This window comes from Haliaeetus leucocephalus, unplaced genomic scaffold (genome assembly GCF_000737465.1).
Source record: "Haliaeetus leucocephalus isolate CR32 unplaced genomic scaffold, Haliaeetus_leucocephalus-4.0 Scaffold231, whole genome shotgun sequence".
Lineage (NCBI taxonomy): Eukaryota > Metazoa > Chordata > Aves > Accipitriformes > Accipitridae > Haliaeetus > Haliaeetus leucocephalus.
In genome coordinates, this window is record NW_010972667.1 from 308,385 (window position 1) to 320,632 (window position 12,248).

Sequence of the window (12,248 nt, forward strand, 5' to 3'; positions counted from 1 at the left end):
CCCAAACCCCCAAAAACACACAAACTCCCCCAACCCCCCCCCAAATAAAAAAAAAACCCAACAACAAGAAAAACAAAAACCAAACACACACCCCCCAAACCAACAACAAAAAAAAGCCAACAAAAAAACCAAGCACACTTAGTGTACCCCTTCCAGGTGAAGGTGACATTTTAACAATGAGAAAGCAACTGCTTTCCAAAAGAAACTTACACTATGGAGAGAGCATTTTGAAAACAGATGTTTGGAAAGGTTTCAATCATTATGTGATTTTATTGCCCAAAACAATGCGTGTCACCTGTAAAAGCTTTTATATCTATACACTTAAAAAGTTGGAGATAGAAATTTCTAACCTGTTTAAAAAAAACTTCCAAAAAGCTTTACTGGGTTTTGAACCCATTTGTTGAAAACATGAAACTGCAACCCCTTCTGATTAATTTGCAAGAAATTACTGACACTAGGGCAGATGAAAATTTACCAACTTTTAAGCCAAATTTTAAGAAAAACCTTTGCATAATTAGTTGATGGGATTGAAAAAATTAGTATCATGATTTAGTAAGCACAGTTAACAATGCACTTCTTCCATTTGGTTCTGTGTATCTTTGCAAGTTATGTTTTTCAGCTATGCCAGCCATTAAAACCAAGAACCAAAATTAACTGAATTTAGAACCATACCTTCAAACTACCATATCACAAAGCATTGAACCAAGATTTTAATAAATATATTTATAATTTTAGTGAGTGAAAAGGGGCGTTTTGCCATTAACAAAGTAAAATATTTTCAAATATTATTTAATCTTTATGTCATCCTTTGAAAATTTCTTTTTTTTGTGCATGTATTATAATGTAGCTATTAGTACAGCAGTACATGTATATAATTTATAAGTGACATACACATACATTGGAGCTGCATGCTCAAATATTTTTTTATTGGTAGGAGTGTGCAAACAAAAAATTTGGAGACCACTGCACTAAGGGATAAAAAAAAATAGTAATGGAGAGAATCCTTCTCTCTAACCCAGACACATTAAGCAAGCCTTGGCTATTAAAAATGAACATAAATCTAATCTTTTTCATGGGACTACCTACAACCCTCTTCCACATGAGCAGTAATTCAGATTAAGTCCTAATATACTAGATGCTAACCCTAAGAGTAAAGATGGAATTATTTAAGAAAAGGTACACACATTTACACGCGCACATGCATTCAGGAAAATTTACATCTGCCATCTCAAGGGGAAACTCAGGAACAAGGAACTTAGAAGTTTCCCTTTAACTGCTCCTACCTTTGCTCTGAGTTTCAGCAATTTTCACACAATTCGGATAATGGTACGAGCAGTAGTATGAGTTACTTTCAAAACACTTTTCAGTCCTCACCAGTATATTCACCTGCTGGTGAGGGTTCTACAAGAATAACTTTTTCTGACATTGTTATTGCTGCCCTCTTCAATCCCCCCCCGTGGTGTCAGTACTACTCATAGAAGGAACAGATTCAGCTTTTTATTAGCCTCTGTTTTCATAAACATTCTAAAGGACTGATGAAGAAGTGGAACAAACAAGCAGGAGTGAACAGGCAGTATTTCTTAAGACTGCTGTCCTGAAACTGAGGTATAAAATAGTGGAAATCAATACAGAATTTAGGGAAAAAAAAAAAAAAAGATTTGAAATGAAAAAGGATTTTTTGGTAGTTTTCAATTTTAGGACACAAACATTCCACACTGCATCATGACATACTGCAAGTCTTTTTTCCAAGTGCTTAAACTGCTACATGGTGTAATACCTTCTCCCCTTCCCATGGAGTATGGCATTGCTGACGTGACTAAGAAAAAGGGCAACAGCATGCAGAACTCCTATTACACTGTGGTGTCTACCAGCATCACTGGAAATTTAGACAGCTTGTTTGCCAGAGTTTTTAAAATGTAACTATTTGAGTTTTTGAAGTTCATAGGAAAAGACATACAGGATACAGAAGTTTCATACAGATTTCTAGTAGCTCAGATGACATTTTCTTGATCTGCTGAAATGGATACCCTAATAGCCAGCTATAAGAAGGCAAAACCAATCATAATCAGCTCGAGAGGTCTACAAGTTTTTCAGAGCTTGAAGACAAGCAATCTCTTATTTTAACAAATTGTATCAGCAGAATTCCAGAAATGGTTTAATATTCCTTGAAGTGGAAAAGGAGGTAGAATCTAAGAAGAAAACATGTATATTTTCTATAAATAATCAACGGAAGCTACCATTGCAAACAAAATGGTAAGTGAGAGCACTTCACACTGTATTAAAATTTGACTTTTAAAACAGTTGCTGCATTAAAGACAAAGCCCCATTTGATAGCAAGACAGGTAATCCGCATTAAAGAAACAGAACCTAAGTTCTGTAATAAATATGTTAAAACATAAATTCAGGGAGATAACAGTTGTGAAGTAATCATAAGACCCTTGGTCACCTTCTTTTTGACCTTTGCCTATGGAGTTCTTCAATTTTCCCCTCATTTTTTGAGGCATAGTCTATAAGCAATTCCTTCTCTAGCTAAAGAGCTTTAAGTATTATCTGATGTAGTCTAGCTACAGTCCATAATTTGACTAACTTTTCTTGCAATGAGTAATGCCCATTAATGCAAAGTAGCACCACTAACCTCCACAAAATTAATCACCTGAACTGGCACTACTAATTACCAAGATTCTGGTATCGTATCTCTAGGGGTAGGATGCAAGGAACATTAAATATTTCTCAACCAAGGATTGGAATACTGTCAAAATTACCTGTCACCTGCTGTCTAATGCTGTTACGTGAGTATTATCTCAGGAACAGCAATTCTGATCCCCCGCTCTTCAGAATTCCCCTTATAGAAAATGTACGGCAAAGTGCATTATTTCTTGCCACTTTCTCTTCCCGTACAGGCCAGGGTCATTGCCTTTGCTTAAGATGCTTTTACTGGAAACAGTTCAACAAAAGGCGTACCCACCATGCTGTGGACACCTGGGGTAGAGTAAGACAGATGGTTTAGGTACAACTTAACCAGCCTTTTGCCTGTGCATCTGTATCCTCTTTTCTCCTTCTTCCAAAAAAGCCTGATTAATACTGAAAAGTAAAGAGAAAATCTCCAATATTTTCAGGTAGATAGCATAAATTAGGATCCTCCTGTTTCTCCCTTACCCTTTCTGAATACAGTCAAGACAGTCTCTCTGCAGGACAATCTAGAGCTGGAGCCTACTTTCTTTGTTCAACTCTTCCAGTAGAAAAGTCATACATAGCTTAAACATAATCAGAGAAACAGTCAGCATCCAACACTTCTTTCTCAGTCACCTGTGTTTGTCAAATTTACCCTATTCCACCATGCCACATTATGTCTTCCCTTTTCTCTAGACTTGTATCACTGTCCTCTGCTTACCAACTCTATTTTGAGGCCTAACTTGTTTTTTCCCCCTACCTTTTTCACTGATGAATGGGCTTCCAAGGAACAAAATGCCAACAGAAATTATAAACACCACCACAACTAGATAAGAAAGTGTAGATGGAAACAACAGGGCAAAGCAAGTTAAGCTACAGAATAGAGGTGTTGTTAATATAATGTATACAGAAATACAATATTTGCTAACATTAACTGTTGAAGACCACTTGTGCTCTTGTAGGCACTTAACTCCATTACTCATAATGGAACTCCTGCTTTTTAAGTCCCTCTTCTAAAAATGTATCACATAAGCCTTCTTCTCTCCCCTGGCTCCAAGCAAATTATATATACTACTTACTCAAAAACAGAAAAAAACGCAACCAAAAAACCCCCAGTAAAATCAAAACAGAATTATCTGTTTAGAGGTGTTCCTGAACAGGAAACCTTACATAACATTCACTGTACTTTGTTCAACTGAAAAAAGAAACCAACAAAAAAACAAACCAACAAAAAAAAACCCCCACCCCAACCAAAACCCAAAACTAAACAAGGACAGCAATACCCAAGACTGTACAAAACAGTGGGGCATCATAAGGCTATGGAAATAGAAACAAACATGATGGATAAAGCAATAATGATCATCTCTTCAGTACTGTTGGAGCGAGACTATTTCTCTGTCATGCAAACAATCCACAGCAATGATGATAAAGTTAGCTGTCAATAATAACCTGCAGTAGCAGGCAAGCCACAGTATATACTAAAAATGAGTAGCATGTTCTCAGGATGGGATTTCTACATGAAAAAGTATAGTTTCATGCAAGTTGACAAACTGAGGTGTGAAGTCTATAAAGAGCACCTTCCAGGATATGTAGTCAAGAAACCTCTCTCAGCCCTAGCCCTTGAGTCAAGTAGTTGCATTTGTACAGCAGCACACATCAAATCTGATTTGGTAAGGAAGTTTGATGCACTGAAGTAATTTGTCTGTTCTTTTTTTATAAACACTGTATCTGGATACTTCCTACATATTCAAGATGAATTTATGCCCAAATGCAATATTTATTTACAAACTATTTTGCCAGCAAAGCAATATAGCTTAATGAAAGTACTCAAGGAGATAATTTTTCATGTTTGTTTTTACCTTTTTTTCCAACCCGCCAAATAACTACCTATTAATAAAAATAATTAATAAATACCTATGCAATCAAACTGGAGAATGCTTTTGGGAGATGACAGGCTTAAAAAGACAGATCACTGAAACAGATGAAAAAAGCAAGTACCCTGTTATAGAGTCATTAGTTCTTTTCAATAGTCTTGAGTTTTGCTTCACTAGCCTACCCCTTAAAACAAGGTGCCCCTGACAGGATCACACAATGAGGAACAAAGTCTGCTCATTTACACAAGGCACTAGGAAGACAAATCATAAGATGGAAAGCTACACAAGTCACATTGTAAAAGAACTGACTGAACATTTGGACTCCTGTGTAAGGTCTAGGTTAACAATGGATTCAAGAGCAGATAATTTATCACCACTGATTTCAAGCGCATTCATTAGGTTAAGCTACCTTAAGAATCTTTGGTTTTAAGAACAGCAGGAAAGAGAGTAACAATTAGAGCAAAATAAAGTTCAACACACTACCAAAAAAAAAAGTTTACTTTCTGCAGGGTCTTTGAAAAGCGTCTGAGATAACAGTGGATTGTTTGGTTTGGGTTTTTTGTTTGTTTGTTTTCAAAATAAACCAGAATTTGAAGGAAGACAAGCATTTGAATATGAAGAGCCCATTCAAAATGTGCAGAAGTAAGAGACACTAACTGCCCAACTCTTAAAATTGCAAGTTCACAAATAAGCTTCTTTAGGCAAATGCTATATAAGTGTTTTTCAGTTTTATTTTTAAAGAAATCTTAACTATTTAATTTGATTTAGATGCATAAGGAAGATTTATCTTCATTATCACTGCCAGTAGAAAGCAGAAGGAAAAAAGAGTATGAAGTTCAGGCTACCAAGTGTTATTTCCTGTCCTCAGCTATTGCACATGAACTCAATTGAATTTTCCTTACAGGAGCTAACAACTCAAAGAGATGCATTATATTTCCACTCCTGCAGACTATGATTTCCTGCCACTTCTATAAACTTTCCCCAAAGCAAAGGTATCAAAACTACACTGATCATCAACAAACTTCTATGACCCTATGAACCACACTACAAGTCTTTATCTCAGAGCCACAAGTCACACATCTTAAGAGCACAAAAAAGCTCCAGGAATCGTTCACAGGCAGGAAGTATCAGTGGTTCCCCAAAGGTTAACTATTCTGTTGTGCAATGTGACCATCCTTGCACATGCAGTTCCAGGGGCAACACGATGATGTCTCTACCAGAAGCTCCTTGTAGATCACCAGCAAAAAAGTATTAAATGGAATTTAATAAAAACAACAACACAAGGAGCCACATCTGGATAGGTCTGGTGTATACACTGCCTGTATCACAAAACTTCACTCTGTCTTGAGGAATGAGAAAAGCTCACATCAACTAAAATTTTGAAACTCTTAGAATGGTGGAATTGAATCTAAAATACGTTGAACAGGTATTTGCCAGCCAGTTAGGTTACACAAAGAAGTGAGGGGGGGAAGTGAGTGAGCAGCTGCGTGGTGCTTAGTTGCTGGCTGGGGTTAAACCATGACATGTAAGCAGCTGTTTTCTGCCTCCTGCAAAAACAGGAGCACAATACATTCCAGTCAGCTACTGTCCAGTTAAGCTGCACTCAGCACATCCCTTTTTACCTACAGAGAAGGAAGGCTAGCTCAAGCCCTCCATACCTTGCTCTGCAGGAAACATCAGAAGAGCAAAGAGATGGGAAAATCAGATTGTTATTCAATTAGCACCAATGTTTCACTTCTGCAGTCCCTGTTTTACCTGGAGCTCACCTTGCAGTACAAGTAAAACTGCTCTTGCTGATTAAGCTTTCTTATAACTATCTAACCAGAATGTATTTATTCATATTCAAGTTTGCAACAGAATGCTTTCAAGAACACTACACAAAGATGCTTTGCTTGACTTAAGAGTCAGCTTCTCAGAGTAGTTATAAAGTTGTGTCTACACTCACTTGCTGTCCAGGTGAACAGTATCTGTAGTATTTTACCTTCAGCTACTTAAAAATATTCCAGAGTAGTGATTTCAAATAAACAAGAAGCTGGAGATTAGACTCTACTGTAATTATTACACAGAAATCACAATATCAAGCAAAAAGATTAGATAATAACGTTTATGCTAGTCTACAATTTCCATCATGCTTGGTTCTAGTACTGATTTATAGCTTCAGAGGTTGCTGAAATAGGCAAGGAAAGTCCAAACAACGCAGCCAGTTATTCAACCGTGAAAATACAAGAGACTCACTTTTCCACCTGTAGCAAAACAGAACTTCAGGCTCAACACCTGCAGCACAGGAAAGTTTTCTGCTCATCTACTGGACAGATGCAACACTGGAAAGGAGTGTGGGAGCATGGCAAATTGGCAATTCCTTTCACACACTTCAGAAATAATTCACCTTCGCAGATAGTCACAGGAGTAAGGACAGCTACGATTCCTTACCACAATGCTGACCAGTGCGTAAAATCAAAGGTTTACAATCAATCCCTTCTCCAGTCCTCCTACTGTTGAGGATAGTACAGGCTTTCCACAACTTTTGCAAGTCATGGTGTTACCATAAAACAATACAATGCAGTATCCATGAGGCCTGTGTATTTTTGTAAATCCAGTCCTGATCCACTGCTTCTCTTAACTTTTTAAAGTAATGATGGCAGCACCCCTACATCAGCCTATATTTAATTGTTATCAAGACTGTCACTCCAGTATGACAGCCATGGAAGATTACACCAGACATCAAAGGGAAGTGAATGGCTTTACTGCACTTGTAAAGTGACACAAATTTTCAAAGACCTCTTGTAGTCATCATCAGTGTTGCTGTTTAGATTATCACTACATTAATCTTAATCTCTTCTTCTTTTCTACCAGTTCTGTAGAGTTTGATCTTCTTTCCAATTTACTCCCAGCAGCAATTCTCAATTGCTTTCCTCACTTGTTCCACTTCCCTCCCTAGCATTCTGAATAGAATGGGACCACTCATATTTTGCTACTGATCTCCACTTCCAATCTGTGGAATTCTGTACAGCAACACTTCCCAAGTTACAGTTAGCTACCTGTCTGCAGTTGCAGCTTGCTAAGGCAACTCCCCTCCAAGTAAAATCCATCTAGAGTTATATAAAGATATTCCATAATTTTCACACTCCTTTTGAAATAATTATTTTAATAATTGAACTAGGCTCAACAGGAAGAGAGTTCCATCCTTTAAAATAGAAAGCTTTCACCTTTAATTTACAAAACCAGTTTCCTGATAATAGATGGCAAACATGAAAATAAGCTTTCCAAGACCTGCCTGTGAATTAGGCTATGGGGTTAATGACTGATGCAAGCCTAGGAAAAAAGGTTTTAGCATTTTAAAATTTGTTAAAGCTTTAAGATGTGCTCAGCAGGACATTTAAGATGAAGAACAAAGTTTCACTTCACAGGCAAGTATCAAGTTTTGAGTACTAAGCATCCTCCTGATATGTACTTTTAATGCAGTTTCTGGGAGGTTGATGATGTTTAGCTGGTTTAGTCTTATGAATTGATACAGCTTTTAAATAACTTTGCTATACTGGTATTTTGGGGCAGTCACAGTTTGACAGAACGTAGTTTTCCCACATATCTTAAGCAAGGTGGCTTGTTTCAAGTAGTAAGAAAATTCACACACCAAATCAGACTAGTCACTGGTTTGTTGTTTTGTTTTGGTTTTTTTTAAGTAACCAGGAATGTTTTGCCCCTCACTAGAAGAAACTCCAAATTTGTTTGCTAACCAGAACAGTATCAAACTTATTGGAAGCAGAAATCTTGAAAAAATATTATGTATTAGAGCTTACAAATTATTCACAGGATTGAAAGTTTACTGTCTTTCCGGGACACTCCCTTGTATAACAGGAAGCTTGACATAAAAACACAGTTATTAAAGTTGCTTTAGTTTTACTGTTCATAGATTTCCGTGTGATTTGCACCTCAAGTCACCTAAACACTTCTCTCTTCCCCCTCCTCCCACTCCATCATACACTGTGCTACATGCAAGCTTAATGGCCAGCTCATACTGAATGATCTGCTGGCAGTTATGTTCTTCCTGCATTTCTTCACTTGAGGCAATAATTTAGATCTCTCTTGACCCAACTGGAAGTTTCCATGAAATATGCAGAACATGGTTTTCTTTATGACCCTCTGACTGAAAGAATCAGCTAACTGATTCAACAGGCTATGATCAGAAAGAGTGGTAGAAAGACAGATGGGTGGACTAACAGCATGGTCATAACCACCCCTTAGAAGAGAAGTCTAAAACCACTTTTTATTTGCAAGTGTACTTTGACTTCTTAAACCTTCAGCATTCTTCATACTTCCACTTTTAGAAATCCAAACTTTCTAGTGCAGGAGGGACTTTTTGAACTTAGCACTGTTCTAGAAAGAGAACTTAATTCCACCCCTACAAACTGGTTGTCATCCTGCATGGATGCAGGGAAGTTCTAATCAGGTTCTTCCAAACACATGAACACTCTACATATGCTAGAAGACTAGCATTTAGCATTAGAAGGCTGATTTTTTTTTTTTTTAATTAAAAACTAGCCAGAAAATTGTACTTTAACTTCAGCAAACAAAGTTAACACTTTCAGTTATGCTGCTCTAACAGCTCTAAAGAAGGAAGAATCATGAAGTACTCTGTATCAAAAACTAAAATGAACAGCCCACTGCTCCATTTTTAGAGATAGCCTAGTTAGGGTTTTATACAACACATACTATGCATGTGTGCCTTGCACTTTATAGACAGTAGCTTTATCTTAACATTCTAATCCAATGTTTCAGCTTTTGACACTTCAGGAATTTTTCTTCCTCAAAAGAGTAATGCTATCCAGTTGGATGCTGATGCAGTTTTAATACAATTTAAGCTTTATTACGTAAGGTATATACAAGACCATTATAATTCTCAGCTGAAGCAATGTGAACATAACAAAGAGATAAAGCACCTGTAAGAAAGCACATCCAGTCCTCCTTACTATGGTCTGCTTGCTAACTAGGAAGCTTTGGCACCAAGTTCAAATATAAATCAGTTTTAGTAAACAAAATGTAGGAGAATACATAGCCAAGGATAACTGAAATGAGCAAGTGCTTACCTTGACTCTCCACTACTGTTTCTTATGCTGTCTTCATCACTGTGCCCATTCATTGTAAATATTAAGAAGTTGAAAAGATAAATAGAAGTCCACTCAGATTACAAGGTGGATATCAAGAATCCACTTCTTGATACTCTGTATGTTTTCCAGCTGATGTCGTTGCTCTAGTGTTCTCTGCAGGTATTCAAGATTTCTCCCCAAATACCTAAAATAGTAAAGGAAAACGTTGACACAATTTGATAACTTGTTTGCAACTAAAAAGACAGTGAAAGACCAAGTTATTTTTGCTAACACTGAAAGGGGGCATCATGTTTGATGTCATGTTTTTAACTGAAAAAATAACTTTTTGTGTGTTACCTGTCCATGGTTGATCATTTTATCACTGTTTTCTTGTGTGAAAAAAAATATTAAAATCTTTCCTGATGTTTGTGAAAGCCAGAAAACATTCTTCTCAAGAGAATAAGTGGTCTTTTTATTAGTTACACTTAAAAAAATTGAAAGAACTAAATGAAATACACAAAGCACATGAAAGGAAAGACCTGTCTAGCTTTTTGTTTGGCTGCAGTTGTGTGCCAGCATACAGGACATTATGCTTCTTAATGTAACTTTTCACTGATGGTGCTATAAAGGTGGCAATTTCTGCTGAACAACTAGCTGCAGAATAGGAAATGCTACGGAAATTACATTCTCTTTAGCATCACAGGGTGAGAAGAACAGTTTACTGCATGTCTGCACTATACCTTGTGGCTTAATCTGTGCCATAGTACTGACTTCAGGACAAAGTAGATCTAAATTTTAAAGAAAAACTGCCTACCTGAACACACAGATGAAAACCATTGATATTAATGTTCTGCTAAGATCTGCTTAGCGTATTTCATGCACAAAACATAGTGGAAACATTTCCAGATACACACGTATTGCTAACATCCAGCTGCAGTTGTCCTGTTTAAAACAAGTGTCTCCACTAAATCAAACCAGCAAGATCCCACAGATCAATATTTCACATACAAGAGCACCTTAAATCAGTTCACTGCAGCATCCAATGCAGCTAGAGAAAGTTTAGGCTCATGGTAAATGGACTATAAGTATAAACTCACTTAAAATCAGATAAAGAGCAATGCCTCTTACAGATTTAGTGGTGTGAAAGCAATTAGGGGCTCGCCTGCTGGCTGCCTGCCCCGAGGTGCTCTCCTATAATATCCAACAGCCAGAGCTCATCGGGTGGTGGTGGGGAAGCCTCCCCCCGAGGCAGGAAATGTCCTGCGCTCAGGCACCGTAACAGACACCCGGGCCACTGCGTCCAGCAAACAAAGGCGATGAAGGAGGAGAAAGTGACAGAAAGGAGCCCTGCAACGTCGGAGAGGCCTCGAAGAAAGGTCGGGGACCCGGTGGCGGCGGAGGCGAGCCGGGCGGCTCCCCGCGGCCCGGCCGCGCTCTGCGCCGCCCGGCAGCAGGCTCCCCGCAGCCTGCCCTCCCGCGCGGACAAAACCCCCTCGCCTCCGGGCCCGGCACCCGCTGGACGCCGGGAAACACCGGGAGCAGCGGCGAAACTTTCTCCCTGCCGCCTGCTTCCTGCTCCGCGGCTGTCTTCCCCCGAGCCCCAGCCTCCCGCACCGCGCTCCCGCGGCCTCCCACGGCCACTGTCCCTCTGCTCGCCCCCAGGGCGCTCCCGCGGGAGCCCGGGCCAGGGCTGCCTCCCGCCCCCGGAGACGGCTCTCCGCTAGCGGTGCGGCCTGCACAGGCGCCGCTCCCGGCCAAGGCACCCTGGCAGCGACTCCAAGACCGCTGCCGTCCTCCATGCTCGCTTCTCCCGGCGCCCCCCATGGCCAGAGGAGAGCCACGGCCGCTCTCCTGCCTCCCGGGCGGCTCGACACTGGCTCCCCCCGCAGGAGCCAGCGAGAGCGGCTCGATCCCGGCTGCCCGCCTCGGCCCTCGCAGCTCCCCCCCCTCCGCGGAAAACAGCGAGCGGGCCCAAGAACCCAGCCCCTCACCGGGCATCCAGCCTCTCCCGGCCGACAGCGGGCCCCAGGCCCCCTCTCCTCAGCACCGCCCGTCCCTCCCGCTTCCATCGTCGGAAGCCGCACAACTCCCGGCCGGCGAAAGGGAGAGGAGCCATGGCGGGCCTCTGCCTACCTGCGTGCGCCCGGCCCGGCCAGGCCTTCCCAGGGCCGCCCCGGCCCGAGACTGCGCTACGCCCCACGGGGAGGTTCGTGCCGCAGCCCAGGGTCGGGGGCTGCTCCCGCGGCGGGGCCTGGGCCGCCGCTCCGCTGGCCACCGGCTCCTCGCAGCCCCGTGCGGTGGCCTCCCTCTGCGGCTCGAACAATGGGGCCCCGAACTGGGCAGGCAGGAGCGCAGGGAGAACCAGGATAGGCGCTGCGCCGCTCTGCTCCGCCACCGCTTTTTAAGTCCTCCCGACCGCCGCCATCACGCTGCCGCTCCGCTCAAGCTCCCCCTCCCTCGGTCGGATGGAAACCCCGGGCGTGATGTCAGCCCTGCGCCCTGGGACCGACCGGCAGGAGGAGGAGGAGCCACGGCCGGAGGCGAGGGGCAGCGCTGCCGGGCCGCTCAGGGGCGGGCGACGGAGGCGGGATGGGTCGCTCGCCACGCCGGGCGCCGGCGG

General features: G+C 41.4%; 1 protein-coding gene across 4 annotated transcripts in view; it reads right to left on the reverse strand.

The window, feature by feature from the left end:
* The window catches only part of CHD1 (chromodomain helicase DNA binding protein 1), a 55,016-nt gene extending 42,865 nt beyond the window's left edge, over window positions 1-12,151 (reverse strand). Inside the window, exons 1-2 of one of the 4 annotated variants that reach the window (XM_010567959.1) lie at window positions 11,762-12,151; window positions 9,629-9,833 (exon numbers count right to left, since the gene is read on the reverse strand). In XM_010567959.1, the coding sequence (XP_010566261.1) occupies window positions 9,629-9,681 (53 nt within the window). In that variant the 5' untranslated portion in view covers window positions 9,682-9,833; window positions 11,762-12,151. Of the gene's footprint in view, window positions 1-9,628; window positions 9,834-10,756; window positions 10,843-11,619; window positions 11,670-11,761 lie in introns of those variants that run through there. The other 3 variants (XM_010567962.1, XM_010567961.1, XM_010567960.1) reach the window with 3 other exon arrangements.
* Window positions 12,152-12,248: the final 97 nt, after the last annotated feature.